The 23,132-nt window shown below is 37.7% G+C and overlaps 1 protein-coding gene across 1 annotated transcript in view; it reads left to right on the top strand.

Moving 5' to 3' along the window:
• The window catches only part of COG6 (component of oligomeric golgi complex 6), a 54,566-nt gene that overhangs the window by 7,739 nt on the left and 23,695 nt on the right, over positions 1 to 23,132 (top strand). The window contains exons 4-10 of the mRNA XM_026053335.1: positions 7,847 to 7,958; positions 10,402 to 10,484; positions 10,719 to 10,789; positions 11,876 to 11,969; positions 15,543 to 15,671; positions 15,789 to 15,880; positions 21,653 to 21,717. Coding sequence (XP_025909120.1) covers positions 7,847 to 7,958; positions 10,402 to 10,484; positions 10,719 to 10,789; positions 11,876 to 11,969; positions 15,543 to 15,671; positions 15,789 to 15,880; positions 21,653 to 21,717 — 646 coding nt within the window. The remainder of the gene's footprint in view (positions 1 to 7,846; positions 7,959 to 10,401; positions 10,485 to 10,718; positions 10,790 to 11,875; positions 11,970 to 15,542; positions 15,672 to 15,788; positions 15,881 to 21,652; positions 21,718 to 23,132) is intronic.

Below are 23,132 nucleotides of genomic sequence, written 5' to 3'. Positions count from 1 at the left end.
GCTGCAGTTAGAGATGATTTTTAAATTCCTAAACTTCTTACCTGAGCTCCTGTTTGTGTTTCCAGGTCCTCAAACTACCCATGCCAATTTTCTCCATAGCTTACTGTACAAATAAGGCTTGGAGATTAGTTAGTGTGATTGCTCAAGGGAAAGCACCTTCTATTAAGTTTTGAATAGATGTTGATATCCCTTATTTCAGAAGTGTATTTGGCAGCATGAGCTTGACCACAGAGGTGTGCCAGCACTGGGAGCTTTTGGTTGCCAATTTACCTTGACAATGCAGTGTGAAATATGTAAATGCTTGTTTAGACTGAATAAATACGTATTAGGCAAATTGTCTTTGGATATAAATTTAGTTAGGTGTCTGGCTATTTTCAGGGCCTGAAATAGTTTTCTTTCTTTACTTCAAAGTATTGGTGGTAGAAGCAATAAGGGAGAGGAGCTAGCAGCTATGAAAGAGGGGAGAATATTCCCTGCTTACTGGAGTAGATGGTAGAGCTGTTCGAGGAATGTCGCAGTGGTCTCTGAAATGATGCTGATCTTTGAATACTTAAATTAATGGATTCAGAACTGGACTTTTTTCTTTAGAGTTTTGGCTAAAGGTTCTTCATAGGGAATCCTGTAAGGGGCAATATTAGATGTTGAGAGCACAGTAGTAGTATTTTCAGAAATGCTCTTCTGCCTGGAAGTTTCGTGTTTCCGGTGTGATCATCTGTGTGAATGAATCCATCTTTTTGTATAGGATGGGTAGTTTTACTTTGCTCATTTTGATTGTCTGTTAATCTCGTCTACTGATTAGAAATTCTAATTCTAATTAGCATTGTAGAATGTGTAAGCATAATTGTCTGAGGTCCCCTATATGTAATCCTGACGAGCTCTTTTGGAGTTATGTTGGCAAAATGTATGGTTAAGAATTTGGTTAGATAGCTGGGGAAGAAAATAGCTCATTCATCTCAAATTTTGTTTAAAAGTTTTGCATTCTCAATCTGTAGCTTTGCCACACATTTTTTTTTTCTTGTGACTTAGTATGGGAGCTTTAGATCTGATTAGTATAAATTCTAAATAGAGCATGTTACTTAGATTAAAGAAAAAAATTAATCTTCTGTAACTACCCTTGCTCTGTTATGCTTGGGAATATGCCAGAGTCAGTGCATTTCTGTGGTCAATTATGTTGCTTGTTCTTAATTTATATAGACTAATTAAAATAACTGTACCATACACTACAAGCAGAGTAAATAGTCCTTTATATTTTTTTAAACTGTACAATCAGTGTAATGTAGCAACTAGGGCTTTTGTTCTTTCACTCCTTCTTCCTTTTCCTCTTCCCCTTTCCTCCTTCCCTTCCTCCCTTCCCTCCTTCTTTCTTTCTTTCTTTTCTTCAAAGTTGAGACATGAAGACTTTCTGCCCTAACTTATCACATTTTAGTAAAATGATGTAGTGTGAAATAAAGTATCACAAACAATTCAAACTATCTGCCTGCAGTCTGGAATTAAGTTTTGGATGTTTGTTTGTCTATTTTTGGATAACTTGGATATTAAAGGAATATTTAGGGATGCAATTTTGACAATTTCTGTAAATTGCTCAAAGGCCTCTGCATTATCTTACAGATTTCTGTGTGTCTAAGCATGCTGATACTGTTTTTAGGTTATTTCAGGCTTTTTAAAATATGTATAATAATGAGGGAATAGATCTGCTTTCAAACAGCCTCTCTTCTTAAAAAATATGTAGATTTACTTATTTCCATTGGTAATAGGCTGTCAGAAGGATGACCTCGCTCCTTTAGCTCTGCCTGGGGTTGTTTGTTTGTTTGCATTTTTTTTAATCAAGTTTCCTATGACTTGCCAGTTCTCATGTTGTGCTTGAGCCTAGTTCATTTCTTCTCTACATAAAACCAGAAAACTACTTGCAATACTCATTTTTTTTTTCACTTTGGATTGGGAACCATCTGAAGTTAGATTGGGAACCAATCCAAAATTGGGAACCAACTCCAATTTCCAGAAATTCAGTACAGTTCTAAAACTAGGGAAATAATAATTTAGTTCCAACATGCTGTAGACAGAATGCTAGAAACTGGGCTGTACAGAAGTTTTACTAGCCAACAAGATACTGTGCAAGACTGTTTTGAGGTTAGCCACAAATGACAATCCTAAGAATTGAAGAGACCAGAAGCTGATAATTACAATATTAATTTATGTAAAATTAAATAAAGATGCTTCAGTGAGTGTATGCACTCAGGATGGTCGCAGAGGATGAGCGTTAGAATTAGTTTTGTGGAAAGAGGGAAGATGCCAGCTTGTATGAGAGAATGTTAGTGGGAATGGCTTGAACAGGTATTTTTCAGACTGGAGAGAAGATAGGGGAGAGAGTTTTCCTTGAGATTATGCATTTCAATATGTGAGTTGCATTAAAATATGTTCTTCACTAAAACTCAGCAACTGCTGTTTTCAGAGTTGAGTGAATGATTTGACCTTCACCGCAATACAAAGTCAAAAGTTTTGGGGAAAAAAAGGTTACATAGTGAACACATTCTGCTACAATAGTGCTATAATATTGCCAGTGGTCCCTCCTGTCTGGCTGGCTGTCTCTCCTTTACGGGGAAGGAGAAGGCTTGAAGCTCTGGAGCTGACTGATACGTGATTTGTACCAATATAAAGCATATGTAAGAGGTGATAAAGCAGGAGTCAATCAAAAGGGCTACAGTGGATCCAAAATGAGAACCAGATTTGCTGCTTTAGTCATGAAAAGCAAAGAAACATCACCATGACGTGCAGAATCAGCTGTACCGTCCTGTTCCTGGCTGATGTTTGTCTATCTGCTCTTGGACTCACCTTTCATAGACTTTTCTGTGGTCTCCCACTTTATTTGCTTAATATCTGATTCAGTTCTCCTTTTGCTACTGTTTGAGGTCATTTGTTCTGATCTCATTCCAGGGGATTGTGGAGAACAGTATGTTCTTTTCATATCTTTGGCAACATTTTGGAATATGATTACTGATCTGAAGAGTAGACTCAGCAGTCTCATTTCAAATGCCTTTCTATCAGATTGTTTAAAAGGTACCATGCATCTATATGAAGCTGTCCTTCTATTTGGTACAACAGCATCAACAATATTTTCTCTAAGATGCAAAGGAATCTATTTATTGGAGACATTCCTTTTTAACTTGATCTCTGTTCACATTGATAAACCCTAATTAACGTAATAACATGAAATGGTTGTTGTGAACAGTTCTGCAAGTTAAGAAGACGTATTCACATTATTGACATTAGATACATACAGATGATCATAGATCCGTATGTAAGTAGAAAATGATCAAATTGTATTTATTTACAGCAAATAACCTTTTCATTTCTGATATTTAGGAGTCTGGCAGAAAGTTTTGAATCTTTTCAATGCGATTCACAGCTTCTGATGATAAATTTCTGTTTTATTCAGTGTTTCATTTTTACTTACTTAATTCTAAGGTGGAAGGCATTATGTGGGAGGGCTTCTCCATCGCAGAGTAGCTGTCTTTAAAGAGGGACTTTATCAGCGATCTGGATGAGAGGTTGAGGGCTCCACCAGCAAATTTGCAGATGACTCCAAGCTGTGAGGAAGAGTTGATCTGTTTGAGGAGGAAGGCTCTTCAGAGAGATCTGGACAGGTTGAATCGATGGGCCGGTATGAGGCTCAATAAGGCCAAGTGCTTGATCCTACACTTCAGTCACAACAACCCCACGCTGCAGTACTCTGCACTACGCTGCAATCCCACACTGCTGAGTCAGAGTTGCTGGAGAGCAGTGTGGCAGAAAAGGATCTGGGGGTGTTGGTGGACGGACGGATGAATATGAGCCCGCAGTGTGCCCAGGTGGCCAAGGCAGCCAGCGGCCTCCTGGCTGTTATCAGCAACCGTGTAGCCAGCAGCACCAGGGAAGGGATCATCCTCTGTACTCTTTGCTCTCTACAGCTACCTGTTAAGAGGTTGTAGTGAGGCAGGGGTCGATCTCTTCTCCAGAATAACTACCGCCAGAATAACTATTCTCCAGAACAGGACAGGAGGAAATGGCCTCAAGTTGCATCAGAAGAGGTTCCAGTTAGATGCTAGGAAAAATTTCCATGCAAAAGGAGTGGTGAGGGAACAGGCTGTCCAGGGAAGTGGTAGAGTCACCGTCCCTGGCAGTGTGCAAGAAACGTGTAGATGGGGCACTTAGGGACATGGTTTAACAGGCATGGAGGGGATGGGTTTCCAGTTGGACTCGGTTATCTTAAAGGTCTTTTCCAACCGTAATGGTTCTGTGATTCTGTAAGTCTTTCAAGTTGCAAGACGCAGGTCTTTCTATCTTACTGTCTGTATATGACTTGCATAAGGACTTGCATAAATTCAGCAGCCATTTAGTGCAGAAGTAATTAAGTGTTTTTGCACCTGCTGCTGTTCTTGGAGCTTTCATCTCTGTAGCTCGTTCTTTCCAGTAAAAGCCTTTTCCTAATTTCTAGCCTAGTTGTTAGATAACAGACAACATGAGGAAATGGAAAGAGTTTATTTTAAAGGATGTTTTTCCCCCCTAAACAGTAGCTAGACAGCAATCATGTTCTCTCAGCTTTCTGCTGAGAGATTATCAAGTTCAGTGTCCTTTAGTCTCCTGTCCTGGAATAGACTCGCCATTCATATGAGCATCCTGCCACCCTGCTGTAGTGCAAGTCCACTGTCCTTGACACAGGGGCTCAGCTTTGCAGCCTGCTTTCTGGATCAGATCTCACTAGAGAGAGAGAACACCTGTTAAATAGAACTGCTATTTCTCAATATCCTGGGAATATGTTAGACAATACACTGGGCTTTTTCTGTTTTCCTTTTTTCCTTTCTTTTTTTTTCTTTTCGTGGGGTTCAGGGGAAGAAATTAATTGTGTTCTATGGGTATTAGTCACTGAATATCTCATATATACTCATTATACTCGTATATTTCTGTTCTCTTTTAAGAAAGTTTTGCATTTGACAGATAATGGCAAGTGAAAACACTTTTTCTTAGCATTTCCAAAAGCATTTTTATATTTGCATGAGAAATGGAATGAAATTTTTCACCTAATACAACAGTGTTGATATGTGTCTGTTAAAGATAGCTCCTGTTTCCTTTAGTTAGAAATAATCTAACTCCTGAGATCATAAAGATGTGATAAGTCTCACTATAGTCAAGTGAAAGTAATGTCCTGCTATGACTCTTAGCAGATGAAGGAAAGTAGCTGGTTTCTATGATATCCTTTGTGGCAATATAGAATTAAACTTTGGAAAAATCTGTCTCATCTCCCTCCCCTTTTTTTTTTTTTTTTGAGCTGTCTAGGTGATAATCCCAACAAACCGTGCACATTTAAATGTGGTTCAAGGGAAATGTGCATGAAGTGCATAGTTTTCCCAGCCCCTGGAGTTCTTGTGTGCAAGAATTCAGTCTCCCTGGTGACCATTAAAACTGGGAAATTGCTCTTTGTTGGGCTTCCCCCCAGCCCCCAGCTCAGAGGTCTGTGTTCCCATGATCTGTTAGTTTTGTTCTTTTATGCAGGGATGACTTCTGTAACAGAAAAAAATATATATCTTTGGGACAGCAGCACGACATGGACCTTCCCCCTGCTGCCCTGTGCGTGCCCAGGGCACAGGCTGGAAATGGTTACGGTGGGACACGAAGTGACCAAATGTCTGCCCAGCTTTCGGCTTTTGGTTTTGTTACTGCCCATGTTCAGTATTTTTGCATGCCACTGTGCAGCAAAATATTGAAACGCATTTGGGTGATATTTTAATCCATTTGCACACTTTAATGAAATCGATTAAATTCTGGTTAAATGACTGTTAGCTTAACTCTGAGGATTGTGTATCTATATGAATGGGTATCTATGTGAAAGTAGTGGTCTCGTTCCTATAGGACACAGCCAGGTGGAAGTCAGGGGTACAGAACATGTCTTACATTTTTGTTGCCACTTGCGAGGCGGTGGCATCTCTCTCTTGTCAGATTGATACCACAGCACCACTCGTAATCAGCCTAAGCAGCAGCAGCTCACCCAGGTTTTGAAACACTGTTTCAAAAGCATGTTGAAATCCCAATTTTTTCATTGCAGAGCTCCAAAGAAATAGCTTTAAGCTCTTCTCCCGGGAGACCGCCTTTATCAAATATGTACCGTTAAAAATCAGCAACAAGGCTTTGTAGCGTGTCAAAGGCCTGAGCATCCCTAGGTTGGAGGAGACAGGCCTCTCAGCAGCCTCCAAATCCCTCTTTGAGGCAGAAAGGCGAAGCGCTGCTGCCACCTTGAGGCAGGTGTTTTGTTTGCACCGTGAAGCTGTTAATGTGGCCGTATCTCAATTCAAACATTGGATGCGAAGAGCACGTGGAGAGGGGACTTACAGAAGAAGAGTTTCCTTAGGGAGTTGCCTGCAAACATGAGCAAAAAGCCTGTGGATGGGAGGACCTTGTGTGAGAATAACAGGCGCAGTTTTCCATCTGCTGAGAAATTAGTGGGGTTTTTTTTGTGTGTATTTTTGTATTTTCTTTTGAAAAGTCTGCAACCCTAACTCTACCAAATCTAGAAAGCAAACTGAAAAGAAACTAGTGTGTGCAGAATATTCAGACCCTCCCCACTTGCACTTCAACTTGGTGCAAGGGTATAGACTGCTGCTGAGAGCTCTTAGAAACTGCAAAAATGGCCAGAACAGAGGGTGGCATCAGCTGTGAGAAGAGCTGGACCTTCGTGCACTCAGGAGGCAGCAGCTTCAGTTAGTCCAGCCTGAGAGCTCAGCATTACAGTTAAATGTCAGGCTGAAATTTCCTCACAACGGAAAAGACTGGGAGCAGCCACTACATAATGTAGTGAATTAACTGTTCTGTTTGCTCTTAACTTAAACTTCTCTGTTTGTAGTAATTTAAAAGTTACTACAGAATGGGAAGTTCATCCACGGCTACAGAAGGCAAGTCTGTTTTTCCATGTTTACTCTTAAGGTCTGTCTTAACCTGCATGTAATAACAGTGTATTTATCTTGTATTGATTACACTGGAAGTCAAAATGGCCCTAAAGTAATTGCACATTGTTCTTCCACAAATACTTAATTAGTGCCTTCCCAATTTCCAGAAAAAGAGTGCTTATTTTCCAGAACACTATGGGCCCACACCACAGTTGGAACAACTTTTCTGTTGCTGCTCGGATTCCTGTCCCTTCCTTCCCATGGAATCAAACTCTTTGCATCATTTGCATCATTTTGTGATTGTGTGACCAAACGTGCATGGAAGAAGATACTTCTCAATGGAGTCTGCGTGTTGTTGGCTTGAAGTGTTTGTTTGAGGGAGGGGAACCAACAAGAACATTAGCCTAACATTTTGGTCATTATGAAGTAGTAAATTAGTATCACAACTGCATATTGTTAAACAGAAAAGGATCCATTCTACAGAAAAGTGGATTGAACTATTAGTTATCTCAATTTGGGTGTTACAGCCTTTTGCTCTGTCTCAAAATGTAAGCTGAGAAACATTCTTTCCCCAATGAACTTGAAAGGAAATAACTGGCAAGCATTATGTTGTATGAGTGCAAAGTATCTGCGTTAGATAACTTGTGATACAAATGCAAAGAGAATATTTATTTTTTTAAAAAAGTGTTGTTTTTCAAACATATTAACTTACCTTTACTACTTTCTTTTGTATTGTATGAAAGCTTAACAGAAAATTGCATATAAAGATGCAAGTTAAGTATTATGGGGCACATATGTACTCTTGGAATTTAATAGTTGTGAATTCTAGTGCTAATTGTGTTTTCTAAAGTCTGAATATGCAAAACAATTGGAAATAACTATAAAAAGTATCTCCTTCAGTTCGTGTCTTTTTTTTTTTTTTTTTTAAACAGTCAGAGACTGGAAATGAAAGCACAAGTTGCAGATGCATTCATAGCAAAATTCCAGCTGACACCGGATGAAATGAGCCTCCTTCGAGGCACAAAAGATGAGCCAATTACTGAGGTAACTCAATGAACATGAAAAGCTTTGCCCTGAACTGAAATGCAGAAACACTCTAGCTCATTTGTATATGAAACTTTATTATCAAAGTGTAGTTTCACTTTATGTGGAGGATTGTCCCTTTTTAACAGATTGCTGGATTTCTGATGAGTTTGAAATATGTGATGAAAGACTGAAGTAACAAGCAAATCAACATTAAGTTCCAGTTTGAGTAATGCATTTAAGGGACAGTGAGAGCTCTTACATCATCCTAGTGTTTTCTGCCTTTATGGAACCTGAAATTTAGGCTAAGATGTTCAGAAACTTCATTGAGAGCAAGTAGATCAAATGAAAATTTGCAGCATGGAGCACTTTTTTTGTCCATGTCCACACATTTTACATATGCGTACATATGAGTATTTTATATAACATAATATATAAATAACTTGAAATAATATAACGTGGGACTTTTTCTCATTGTAGTTTTGATGTTGAAGATATTAGATGCTGACTTACTTTTAGCCAGCTTCCAAATAAAGTTTTTTAATGTGGTTATAGTTTTAGGCAAGAAGGCACATTGTTCTGCAGTGAAAGCAAACTGAATAATGAAGGAATTGAGTATATTTAATGGCTTTTATTGTTGCAGCTGCATGGAAATGTTCACTTAAATGCAGCCTACCTGCTGAGACATGGTATCTCATTTCCACAGATATCCTGTTTGTAGTTTAAGCATTACTAAAGAAATAGAATAGATAGCCATAAACAATGTTAGTGAAAGTATAACTGGAATGTTTTAAATGATTGTGCATTTGAGTAATCGCTCTATGCTTTGTACCAGCTATTACTCTGAAAGAAGCATTCAGGTTGAGATAGAAAAGCACACACATACACACACATACACACAAAATATATAAAGCAAACACAGCCTGTGAATGTTTTCCTTTTAAGGGCTTGATCTGAAGGGCAACTAAGTTTTTATTTTAGACTAAGCTATATCTTGCATTTCTACGTGTTATTTATATATTCCATCTCCTCTTTGCCCTATGGGAATTGATCCTGCAAGCTGATAACTATACTTAATGCAAATAGAGTTCAGGCCAGTATCTCACAAGGTCATCTATTCAGCTCTTTAAAAAAACAATCTAAAGCAAGCCTGTCACAAGCCTGGGAAAGGGCATTCTGCTCTTTTCATCATATATTTTATCTTCTCTGTGTGAAGTAGCTTTCCTAAGTTGATGCATGATATAGAAGATTTTTCCTTTTTGCTCTTAAATGACTTCTGCCAGTCTAAGGCAGAAGGGAAGCTTTCTGTCCTCTTCCTTCTGCATTGCAGCATTCATAGGGACTGACAGCAACACTGAACCATTTGTTCAGTGCTTGACTTGCAGCAGAACAAGGATTAGTTCTATCAGCTCTTCTGGACTACCTAAAAAATGTGCAGGTGTAACCAGGATATAATCATAATTGTGCTATTAAAGTGGCAGACTTCAGTAAAATAGTATGTGTACTTTTTTCCTCTGATGGAACTAAACAGTGTGCTTAAAATACTATTAAAGTCAATTTGTGGGATTTTTTTTTTCATGGATTAAGATTATAGGATCAGTGAGTTGGACTTTCACATATTTATCTTCAAGACAGTTGATGCAATGCCATAAATTAAAGCAGCTGAATAGTTCACCTAGAGAAAATGTATATTTCTATATAAATGGAACCAGACTGGAACTTTAGTTTTCTGGGATAATCTGGGTCCAGCTCACAGGGGAACAAACCCTTGTGTCTGAATTCTCCACTCTCATTCATAGTGTTTGAATAATGACTTCATAAAATGACTCGTATTTGACAATATTAGTGCATTAGCTTTAATTCCCGCCAAAATAACATAGCCTTTTTGGTAATATGACAGAGTTTTCTAGAGACTGCTACCCATGTGTTATTACTAGGGGGAAATTAGCATGGAAACCTCAGCTAATTGCAAAAGCTTGATTCCCCCTCACCCTTTTCTCCTCCCCTTCAGAATTGTTACTTCACTCATTTTAAAAGGAAAGTAGGTAATAATTTTTTCAAAAAACTGTAATAATTATGTATTATAGCTTATCAGGCTCTTCCTCCAGTTGTTTATCTTACTGAACAGAAGATAAGGAATATACAGTAATGTCCTTAAAAATCACCCTCCCCAAAGAAGCCAACAATAAACACAGATACTATATATAGCCCAGGTAAAAACACATCTCTACTGCTGTAAAAAACATATAGAATAAGGAGCAATGACAGAGAGAGAAAACATAGTAAGGCTATTAAGGTAGGATAAATGACAAGGTGTGTGTGCAGCTGTATTTTAAAAGCAGTATTTTGAACAGGGACCAACAAAGAGCAAACACGTGGAAACAAAATGACAGATATGAATTTCAGAGATATGAATGGAAGTTGGTGCTTTTAAGCACTGCTTTATTTATTTATTTATTTGTAGGATTTTTTCAAGGCATTGGGAAGAGTAAAGCAAATTCATGATGATGTCAAGATCCTCCTCCGGACAAATCAGCAAAGGGCAGGGTGAGTGTTTTTTAAACAACTTAAAGATAATCATTTGCTAGTTAAACCAGCATTTACAGTGAGGTCTCATTCCCTACATCATATTACCATAAAGAGTATTCCACGTGAAAACAAAGAATAGTAGCACATTTTGGAATTTTCTTAATTCAAAAGTGGTGCTCTTGGTTAGATTTCTAAATTTCTAGTACTACCCAAAATAGTATTTGCTAATAAAATGTTTTTTTTATCTTGTAGCTTGGAAATTATGGAACAGATGGCTTTACTGCAAGAGACATCCTATGAACGACTTTACAGATGGACTCAAAGTAGGACTGAGATTATTTTTGTTCTGTTTGTGAATATTGTGATGACTCCTTTAACTCCTTGATGTGTGTTTAACTGCAGGAACTCTTTCCAAAACTGATAACTTGGAGAGTCTCTTCATTGTGGGTTTGTCATCATTGGCTAATCACACCTCTTTCTGTAAAATTATGTTATTTATTTGCAGTTTTTAGATGGTCTTCTGTAGTGGTCAGTGAATACAGTTTAGTAATCTAATGGAGTTCATTGCATTCCATTTTCTTGCAAGTCATGGGAAAGTTCTTGTTTATTGGTAATTTGCTAGAAACCTCTGTCTTAAGAGTGTCTTACTATCTTTTAAACTTGATTAATCCTTGTTTAAATCTATATTTTAGGCTTGGTTTCATAGGATGTTGTCTTGTATTATAGTATATAATATTTTTGCACACACATACTCTGGCTGCAGATATCAGTGTTTCTTGAAACAACTTGATGATGCAAAAATGTTTGCTTTGTTTCACTCCTTTCTTCTGAAATGTTGACAGGAAGATATATGAAAAAGCTGGTACAATAGAAGAATACATTGGTAGCTGGTTTTCGTTGAATAATCAAATGATGGTTGTGGTTTGGCCTTAGTAAAAATTAACCTATGTTACGCAAAATTTTGCAATTTCATTTAGATGATTTCCACATTCTTGTGTGGAATATGCAAACTTATAAATGCATTATAAGTATAGTTACATCACTTTAAAAAGTGTATAGCTGGCTTAAATAATACATACTGCTTTTTCTTAGTAAAAATGCTTGAATGACTTAACAATTTGTACATAGGCACAACTAGCTATTAAGCTTTCTTTAATTTTTATTACTGCTGAGATTTGTGATGCCCATCCATTTTATGGCAAAATAATACTTATGGGAGAGAGGAGATTGAATTACAATAAAATAAAATAAACAAGACCATGCAACATATTCTATAGGTTTCAAATCAAAATTTAAAACTCCTGTGAGGTATTAACCTGTTTTTTTGTTTGACAGCTTGGTTTATAGGATATTACATTACCTTTTTACTGAGTGACTAATGCATTTTTATTGATGTTGATGTTTTTCAGATGAGTGCAGAACTTTGACACAAGAATCGTGTGACATTTCTCCAGTTCTCGCTCAAGCTATGGAAGCCTTACAAGATAGGCCTGTCCTATATAAGTAAGTAAATGTTAATAGTTAACAGAAATGAGTATTTCCAGCTTATAACACTTGCAATTTGTGATGATCTACAGGGAAAAGGATGGTGGATATTGCATCAGAGTAAAGAAAAATTGTATTTCAATTTCTCTGTATTTCGGAAGTCTTTATGAGATAATTACGGTACAGTAAATGTCAGTTTTTTCAACTTACTGGTTTCTAATTAAAGTAAAATGTCAGACTGTTCTTATTTTAATCCAAAGAAACTCAGTATGTGGGCTACTGCCCTTGTAGGATTTTTCTGAAAGTAAAAATGCTGTCCAAAGCATGGGATTTTCTAATTCATATCCCCAAAATAAGAAATTGCTAAAGGCTAATTAGATTCACTCAAGTGCTCCTGGCAGTAAGAATATCTTCTATTACGAGCTGGGAACTATTATGTTAAAGCCAATCTGCTCTACATGGTGTGTCTCCAGAGTGGAGTGAAGTGGTATCTATATAGTGGTATTGCATACTGCTATAGGATTCTTGTTCGGGGACTGCTGAAGGGCTTGTTTAACCCAAATTAAATGCTTTTTACTAGGAGCATAGTAACCACAAGGGGGCACTCTCAGAACTGTCTTTATTGGGGTGTCCTTACGAGCAAGTACAGTTTTACACTTAATTCTAATACATTTGGTTTTTGTGTGTTTTGAGGGTTTTTTTTAACCACTCAATCATTCATCATAATTTTCAGCTATTACTCTCGGCCAGAGACATCCAGAACAGCAGAGTATTAGGCTGCCTTTCAAAGGCTACTCTTGCCTTTAATACTACCAAAGGTGCAAGGTGATGTAGGTGACAGTGATAGACTTATTGGATGGAGGGGAATGTGCAGTACAAACGGGCTTTAATTCTCCATTAAAGAGAGAGTGCACATAGGTGCATGCTTGGACAGCATTTATTAATTTGAGGAGTGTCTGGTATCTCATAGGATGTCCCCAGCTGTTGCTCACGGTGTTGATGTGCCATTTCCTGGGATAGTCAGTACATTGGGCCATGGCTGGGGATTGCAGAGTCCTTTCTTGCATTTTGTCTTCAGGGCCCTTTTACACAGATGTATAGGATCAGTCTGAGCTGCGTTCACAACATCTTATAAGGGTCTTTATAGATATGGTGTATGTCTTCTGCAATAAAGATCTTATTATGTTTGAATTGGTTTCAAAATTCACATAGTTTGCTTTCTTAACATTTATGACAAAAATTCATCTTCCACATAAAATGCATAGCTGGCTAATTTACAGTGAATCTTAAAAAGATGCTTCCTTTTCTTACTACATATTTTTCACAGACAAGAGTACTAATACTACCAACATTTGAACCTCAGGAGGACATCATTTTTTGCAGAAAGGCAAAAGAAACATTACTGTAGAAGATGCAAACTTATGTCTTATCTTAGATTGTCATGCTAGCTACACTGGTGTTGACATAATTGCATTATTGAGACTTTGTAATATTTTGAATCTCTATTTCCTTCCAAAATTAAAAAGATGTGTGTGTGTGTGTGTGTACATCCTTTATATATGCATATGTGTGTGTATATATATATCCTTTTTATATATGTAGTCTTTTATATAAATATATCCCTTACATATATATACACACACACCTTTGTACATACCACACTGAGCATGAGTTAAAAATCTAAAAATTGTCACAGAAGAAATTAGATTGAAATTGTTATTGCTCTGCAGTTAAGCCCTGCAGTGTTGAACTAAACCCAGATTTCCCTCGAGATTACTCCCCCAGCATCTGACAAAAATGAAAATGAGTGAAATAGAGAAGGGCAGTGAAATAGAGAAGGGCAAATTCTTGTTTTCTGATTTTGAGTTATATATTTTCAACCTTAAGGTGGCAGAAATGTTGCACCGTAGACAGACTTTCAGGAACTGCAGTCATTAGAAATCTGAAATAACTATTTCAGTTTGGTCTTCACTTCCTGTTCCTAACAGAAAAATCAAAAACTATTTTGTAGCTAATCCGCGGAGTCATAGTTGAAAGGAATATTTCTCTTCCATCTGGCCCTCTTTTTTTTTTTTTTTTTTTTTTTTTTTCTCCTCTCCACCACCTCCCTCCCAGTGAATTTACTGGCTATTCCAACAATTGGTGAAAGGGCTGAAAAGAATGCAGATATTCTTTCCCTCCTCCCTAATGACTGCGTAATAACATAGTAGTTAAGACTGTGTTTCTGGTGTAAATAGTAGTTATTACTGAATTCTGTGCATGCAGAATTATGTCGTAGTTATACCCTTTTCTACTGAGAGTAAAAAGAAAATTAGTAGCTTTTTCATTGAAACAAAATTATTATTAACTGTGGTTTTCAAGGCTAGTGAGACATACTGCTGTATTTTTAAGCATCTATTTGGTTATTTATTGGAGGAGAGGATAAAAAGCTTACCTGGTTTGTACACCTGAGATTTTTCACTGCGTCACTGCTCTTCTTGGGCTATTGGTAGTGAGTGCATCTAGGATTGCCCTTGTTATTAATCACATAATTTTTGAAATAGTGGTTTATTACAGAATGTTTTATATTAACCACTTTAAAAAATGCAGGTATTTTTAAATTGCCAGATAAAGTTTCTGGAGAAAAACGCAGAAGAGTACTGAAACTTTTGTTTAAATATATTCTTTTTCTATCTTTTGAATAGTAATGTAGATAAAGAGTAAAAACTGAAAGATTTCTTGGACTGTTTGTAGCATGAGAAGAATCTTGTTCAAGCAAACTTGGAGCCTGTTTAGCTTTGAGTGCTGTACTTGCTTCAAGCAGAGTAGCATGCTTTGTTGTTGTTATTATTTTATTATTTTATTTTTCCATTTATTCAGCTCCTGGGGTGTCCCAAGTAAGTAATACCACACTTGGTCTTTGCTCTTTCACCAATTATATTGGAAAAATATTGTCAGGTGTTTCTCTTTTTCTCCTTTGTAATTTATGTGTTTTCTTCAAAATACTTAAATTCTTAAGTACTTCTTAAATACTTAAAGACTTAAATGTTCCAAAAAAAGAAGTGGTCTGGTGCTTTCAAAATTCTTGTGTTTTTTTACATAGGTCCAATTGCAAGTTAGCAGGGTTATATTTTCTCTTTCACTTGCCATTATGCTTCAGCCCCAGCAGGAAGGCAGCCGCCTCTGGAAATGTGTGTGTGTGTATTCTGGCACATCCTCTGTTACTGGGATGCTGATTGGGATGATGCACTCCTGACCTGTAATTGTCCATCCATTAAATACCTGATCGAGACTCACTAATTAAAATAACTGAACAACTGTTGAGTGGAAATCTCTCTGTCGCCACTAACCATCCGGTGCCCTAGAGTGGTGCCCTGGTTGTTTACATTCATTTCTGTGTGGTGAGAAGCTGAGAGGGTGAAGAAATGTTCATCTTGAATATGTGTTCAGAAGAGTCAACAATATCCAGAGGTGTGGAATTTTTCATAGCAGAAGCATTGATGAAAATTGAATTGAATTCTAAAAATGGTCACTTAAAATAACTGTGAAGCTGAGCTAGTAAAAGATGACGATGTGAACCACTTTGTTTGCCTTTTCCCATTTCAATGGCAGGTATACTTTGGATGAGTTTGGGACAGCGAGGAGGAGCGCAGTAGTTCGTGGTTTTATAGATGCTCTCACCAGAGGAGGTGCAGGAGGTACACCCCGTCCCATCGAAATGCATTCCCATGATCCCTTGAGGTACAGTGATAATAAAAATTGATTTAAAAAAATAAATAATGTATTCTGCTTAATGATGGTTTAAATTCCTCACGCCATAAATCCCTCATTTACATAGGATTTTTTTATTTCATGTAGGTATGTAGGAGACATGCTGGCCTGGTTGCATCAAGCTACAGCTTCTGAGAAAGAACATTTAGAAGCCATGTTAAAGCTTGTAACTGTTCAAGGTACTACTAGATTTTAAAACCTGTATTCAGAAATGATAGAAAACGTGTCTGTGATAAGTCAGAAGGTGTCATTAATTTTCTAGACAATGCCTCAGTTATGCAAGTCTACCCTTAAATGATACTGTGGATAGTCTCAGAATAGCTGATGCTTGCTTTTTGCAAAAAGCCCCCAATGAAGTTGGGTATTTCACAATTCACTCTTCTCATTTTACTGTGCTCAGAATAGCTTTATACTAAATTAAGAAAGAAATTGTTTAACCTATAGATCAGAGTTCAAAAGGCTGTTTATAATATATGTGAATTATGTCCGTGAAAACATAGTCCTGTAGTAGCTTGTTGACATGTTGAGGGTATCTGTTACCCTTGCTGCTGTATTTAGTAAGAGATGTGCTTTTCATGGTGTGTTTTGCTTCGTTTTATTTTTAATATTTTTTTTTATTTTTAATAATAGTCTGTTCCTCCTGTCCTGTAAGTAAAATGCAATTTCCTTCTATCATTCTAACATATTGCTATAAGTTTCTGGACACCAGAGTAGGCCTCTCATGGATCTATGAAGTTTTATAATATTGACGTTGCCCTTCATTAAGAGGTGTGCAGCCTATTCAGGCCCATTTTGTCTTTTTCAAGCACTTTAGACCTGTAATTTCAACACTTTATTCTGCAGAAGCTGCAGTGTGTTTGGTCTCCACAGCTGCAGCCTACGGCTTGTTTGTCAATTGAGCACGTATGCTCAGTTGTAACAAACAGATCAAATGCAAGTTCTTAGAGTGAGTGTGAAGAGTGCTCCAGATTGTAAGTCTTTGAGCATGCTCAGGGATTTAAAGCTAATAGGCAGTCATGTTTTCCCTGCTGCTATAAGTAGCTTTCCTAATTAACAGCATGTGTGCAAGAGGCTGCTTAAAATAGGAAATGTTACAAATCAAGGCAAAACAAAACTTGAAAACTCTAGCAAGTTTATTCAGTGATACAGTGCATTATTATATATATTTCATGTGCTCATTATTTGCATACAGAAAAAAAGAATTATATCTTTAAATGAGGATGAGGCTTTTTACTACAGTTACAGAATTCTGTGAAGGTGAATTTACTTTTATTTTATTTTATTTACTGAATGTCTTATGGAGATAGGAAAGTAGGACTCATGATGGCTGTTTGATAGAGAAAAACACATGATGATTCTGTGCACGAAGAGCTGATGCTTCTGTTGTAGCTGCAGAGAGTGTTTGAGGGAAAGCTGGACACATACAGGGTGTTATTGTATCTACTTGCCCTGTTGGCTCTGGTGCTCTTCCTGACAAATCTTGCATTCTCTTCTGAAATTCTCCCACCTCCTTGCAAGCTGCTTTATCTAGTAAATTCTCTGCTCTTCTGGCAGGATATCAGGCTGAGGTGTTACAATAACTAAGATATATTCAGAGCATTTCAAGCATGGATCAGAGTAAACTGCTTGGGAATATAGAGAAGAAAAATGTTTTGGAGAAAAATTTCCTGAAAATAGCACCAAGTGAAAACATTTTTTCTCCACAGAATGAAACAAACAGGCAAGCTAGCATTTCTGAGTGAAGCAAGATCCGTCCTTACAGTCTTAACCAGGACTGGGTTTGCCATCACTGTTGTCCACTTCTTGAGAAGTGTAAAGAGAATAAGATGATTAAGGATTCTTAGCTTCATCCTGGGAAAAACAAAGCCTGGAAGTTACTGTGTGTTAACTGTTCCCCTGGATCTTTGGGATTTTTTTTTGATGACAAGGATGGTTATAGGTTATGATCTATAAGGGGAAGCAATACTTAATTGGATACAATTGATTTTAATAAAAACCCTTCAGTGCAAAATGCAGTGATATGAAGTATCTTGAGATTGTATACTTCATATAAATATGGATCCAGAGTTGACACTTGCTCATATGCCATATACTGGTTGACACTTGCTAATATACCATCTTAATCTACCATCTTTAATATACCATCTACAATGCTGAGAGACTGAGATGAATTCCCTGATAGTACAGTCTTCAGGTACCTGATTGCATGGACTGTAGCAAGGATTAAGTTACATTCACTTAAGCCATTTAAAAAGGGCACATCTTGGTTGTGATTGTAGAAAAAAACAGGTTCATTACCTCCTGAGTGCAAATACTTTTAGCAGACAGTCACATAATCCCACACTAAAAAGTTGAGTTTGTAAGAGATGTCTCCAGATTATCTGGTACAAGCCCCGTGCTCACGCAGAGTCAGCCAGAGCAGGTTGCCCAAGACCGTGTGCAGTTGAGTTTTGAGTATCTGTGGTTGAGTATATGGAGAATTACACCCTCTCTGGACAACCTGCTGCAATGTTCCACCACCCTTACAGGGAAAACAAATGTCTTCTTAGGTTCAAATGTAGTTTGAACTTTTCCTGGGTTTCATTTTGTGCTCTCTACCTCTGAGCTATATCACTGGGTACCACTGAGAAGAGTAACCTTCTTGACACCATCACTCCATCACATGTTTACACACATGAGTAAAATCCCCCGAGCTTTGTTTTCCAGGCTGACAGTCTCAGCTTGCTCAGCCTGTCCTCTTATGAAAGATTTTTCAGTCCTGAATCATAGTGGCCCTTTGCTGGACTCATTCCAGAGGCCCTGTGGCTCTCTGGCACTGAGGAGCTCAGTGTGGGAGACCCCATGGGACCAGATGTCTCACCAGTGCTGAGGGGAAGGATCACTTCCCTCTGCGTGCTGGCAGAGCTCTTCCTAAAGCAGCGCAGTAGGTTGTTGGTCACCTTTGCTGCAAGAGCACATTTCTGTCTCATGTTCAGCTTGCCCAGCAGAACCCACACGTCCTTTACTTCCAAGCTGCTCTCCAGCTGCTCAGCTGCCAGCTTGCACTGATACATGGGACTGTGTCTCCCGAGGTTCAGACTTGGCACTTCGGTTTGTTGAGCTTCATGAGATGCCTTCCTGCCCATTTCTGCAGCTTGTCACGGTCCCTCTGAATGGCAGAAGGGCCTCTGGTTTATCAGCCTCCCCTCCCAATTTCAGATCATCTACAAACAACAGCCACTGCTCTTCCTTTATCCACTGAGCCAGCTATTGCCTTGTAGAAGGCTAGCAAGTTGGCTAAGCTCAATTTTCCACCTTGACCAACTGCTCCTGATCACCTTCTTGCTTTTCATGTGTCTAGAAGGATCCAGGATTAGGTTCTTCCTCAGCTTCCCAGGGATCAAGGCTTGTCTGATAGGCATAGTACTCCACATCTTCCTCCTTGCTCTTCCTGAAGGTTAGCAGTGACATTTGTTTTCTTCCAGTCTCCTAGGACCTCTCCAGCACACCATGGTATCTACCACAAAGATAAACATCTAGTGTAAATAGTATGGAGACTTTCATCACAACTGTGTTTTTCTTTATTTTTTTTCTTCTATTCCCAATAGAGGGAGCCCATGCGACTAGTATAAACTAGACACCAAATTAGGAAAGGGGGATGCAGTGTAAGGTTTAGGTTCAATGGGTCTTTCTGTATGCTGGATCAATCAAATGTTCTAACTTGAAGTTACCATTTAAATAGCTTTTTGCAGATGGAGCTGCTTTTATTATTTTAATTCAAGTGTCAAGTTCACATTTCTGCCTAAATCTTTCTGTAAGCTATGTGTGGAGACAATAAAAATTCTGCATAAAAACTTCCTTATACTTTTTAAAAAACCTAACTATGTGTGAGATGGATGTAGATTTGGTCCCAGTAAAAGAAAAAATGTGCAAAGGACACGTTTATGGAGGAATGTCCCCATTTGGACTTTATTGATAATGAGCGAAATAGCCTCTAACTAAATATCCAAGGGAAATCTCTTAGAAGTTTTAAAAGTTGTAACCTTGCAAATGGCAGCTTCTAAAAAATAATTTTAACAAAAATGCGATCAAAAAAGCAGTGAAACCACATTGAAGAGAATATTAACTGTTTTGTATTGTACTAATCAGGGGAAAGATATCTGTTTTCTTCTTTTACCTTAGGTATTATGTAAGCAGGAGTCTTCCTGTATTATAGAGGCTTGTGCTTGAAAAGAAGGGAGAATTGCAAATATCCTGGTTAAAAGAAGCAGTAGAAACCCATTTTCCTTGGAGTTGTAGGAACCCAGCCAGAAAGTAGAAGCCAAAATAAAGTACAAGAAACCTATCTCTCTTACAGAGAGTGTACACGGAGAAATGAAATATTGTATGGGAGGCAGCCAAAAACATATCTTCAGCTAATAAAACTGCCTTCTAAAATTGATTTTTGAATCTCTAAAAATTGTTTAATCCTTAATTCTCTCATGTCAGCATAATGTACTAATATTGCAACAGTTACATAACCAGTTGTGCTGGAAGATTTCCTTTTATTGTTTGCTGAAACTAAATATCCTAGCTGGATGTTGAAGTTTATGTGAAGGCACATGCATGCAGTGTACCAAGATGCAATTCCATATGCGTTGGTGTTTGAATGTGTATGTTTCTGCAGCTAAAAGTTTGATAACTGGCAAATTTTTCAGTCAATCTGGTCTTGATGCACTATTGCATGTGCGTGCCAATTAGTTATTATACTAATGAACAATAAAGATATAACTACTCTTAATAGACTGAAGTGTGAACACAGGCTAAAAGGTATAGGGTAAAATATACCCTATATTGTTAGGGTATATTTGGGAGCAAAGCATTACAGGTCAAGAATCTTCTGTTTTGTGATCTTGCTTTCCTTCTTGATATGAATACTTAAGAATATAAATATAGTTTTTATTATTTTATATAGTTTATTAGCTTACCAATTTAAGATGCTGAAATTCTTACAGGAGACAGTCACACTGAATGTGTTTTTTCTGGTTAAGTAGTTTTTCACATGTCTCTGTGAAAGGGGCATGTCACACGTATCTGATCTTTGCTCATAATTTTTACTCTCAGAGGTGATCTCTTGTAGTGTGAAATAAGAGCTGCAAAATATAGCTTAAGGTCGCCCGATTTTTATCACGTGTCTCCATCAACTTGTTTACTGTTCACTGCATGGGTCCCATCTGAAGATGAACTCTTGTTGGCATGTTTTAAATTAGAATTAAAGCATTGCTGTCTCCATAGATCTATTCTGAGTCACTGCTGAAGTGAGAGCTCCAAGATCTGTTACTCTCAGTTTGATTGATTTATGACAGTACCAGTTGCTATGCGACGATTCATTTGTGCTTCATGATAAGACAGGCAATCTTCTCTTTTGTGTATGTTGCTCTATGAGAGCCCAGTTTCAGCTGCTGCTGGGGAAGAAGCATTTGCCCACGCCATAGTACACTGCAGCGTGGAGGTGCCCGTGTGACTTGATTCATAGCAATGCCACAGGTGCATCAGTATCTGAAGTTGCCAGGCACATGGATTTGCAGTTTACCCTTTCACAGTGTAGGTAGTGTTGTTCCCTGAGCTGCTTAGTGATTTTTTTTAATTTATTTTCCTGAAGTGTTAATGCTGAGCCTTACTGTGACAGTTTCTTGCTAGATTGCTGATTCTTCCCCTTGTTCCTTCTCCCTCAAATCTCCAGGCTCTGTATTTTGATAGGAAGTTATTGCATAGCATCAGGTAATGATTCTCCAGGACCCTGTTTTGTCATGCAACTATTTATTAATGGCTAGATTTGGAGTTCAGCAGAGATATAAACCAGGCAGGTTCTTGCAGAGAAAAGAACTTGCAGTGCTCATGGAGGAATAGCTTGTACACTTGTTTTTGCTTTATACTAGGAAGAGAATCAAATTAATCTGTGTTATCTTAACATATGTTTGCATTAACTGTAGGCGTGGAAGAAAATATTCAAGAAGTAGTTGGGCATATCACAGAAGGTGTCTGCAGACCCCTGAAGGTGAAGTATTTTGTTTTTCTGATCACTCTAAATATAAAACTAGCTCTGTGCTGTTTTACAGAACTCGTGCCCCCTGTCTCTGCAATGTATTTTTGTCAAGTTAAATTCTCACTCTTGAGAACCATGGAACTCTTTAAAAAGATTTTTGAATTCATGATTATCTGGCTGTAATCAGTCATGTTGTATGAGGCTACTCTTTAGGTTATAAAATCTTTATCTTAGTTTTGTTTTGTTACTTTAGAAAAAGTCCGTAAGAGCTTGTGGGCAAAAATTTAGCTTTGGACCAAGAACATCAGACCTGCTAGAGCAAGTGAAATGAAGAATCAGAGTTAGTGCCCTGGCTTCCTCAGTAGCCATTGGCACAGCTCAGGGAAGAGCCTGCAAGTTGTGCAGATGCATCACGGTAGAAGCAGAGAATAGTCTCCCAGCCTGGCTGGGGACTTGCTAAGGACTTACTGTGCCCTAGCTCCTGCCTTTGTCTTTAATAGACCTCATTAGATTTTTCTTCCATGAATATGGCATCTTGCTAGATGTGTCATCTTGCAGACACATCTAACTTGTGTCTACAACATATCCTGCAGAGGGTAGTCCATGGTTTGATTATTCCCTGTCTGGAAAAGCCAATTCCATTTTATTTTGGTTTCATTTAAGAAGCCTAGTTCTTACGTTGAAAAAGTCCGTGAAAAATTGTTTCCTACTGCTTTATGCCACTCTGATCTGCCGCATTTCTGTTGCATCCCTCCTCAGCTGTCTCATTTCTAGAGTCCTAGTCAGTTTACTCACTGCTAATACAGAAACAGTTCTCAAAATCTTTGATCATTTTGTAGCCCTTCTCTGTCTTTTCTAGTTCTATATTCTGTAAGAGTTATGGACATCAGAAATGTATATCCTGTTTAAAATGTAGATGTCTTTTGAATATACTCAGTGGATTTATATGGGAAGATTGTTTGTAATTAAGCATTTAATGACATCTAGAATAAGGCAAGTAAAACTTTTAACTAAACTGAAGAAGTTAACTGATTTATAAGAAAAGAAAAACATGTATATTAAGTTTAGGAAAAAAATTTTTTATTGTAATCATATGACACCATGATATGTTACTTTTCTGTTGGATCTTCTCCTGATATTTGTGAATCCATCACTTTTAATTTGACTTGATACTCACCTTCTGTTCATTTTGCTGGTTTCCATTTCTTAATTGCTCTTTTTTTCTTTTTTTTTTGTAAATATTTTAGTTTTTGCCCTTTTTCCCTGCCTTCCTTTTCCTTTCCTGCTATGTATCTAGCCAATGCTTAGTATCTCTGGCCAGGAGTCCTGCTTTTGCAACACTGGATATATAGGTACTTGCGTGCATACCTCTCTATACAAATGTATGTGTGTCGAAGGACAAAGGTCACACCAGTGTTGAAACTGGC

This window comes from Nothoprocta perdicaria, unplaced genomic scaffold (assembly GCF_003342845.1).
Source record: "Nothoprocta perdicaria isolate Ctin4 unplaced genomic scaffold, notPer1 scaffold_98, whole genome shotgun sequence".
NCBI classification, from domain to species: Eukaryota; Metazoa; Chordata; class Aves; order Tinamiformes; family Tinamidae; genus Nothoprocta; species Nothoprocta perdicaria.
The sequence above is the reverse complement of the archived record's forward strand: the minus strand, read 5'-3'. Positions and strand labels throughout refer to the sequence as shown.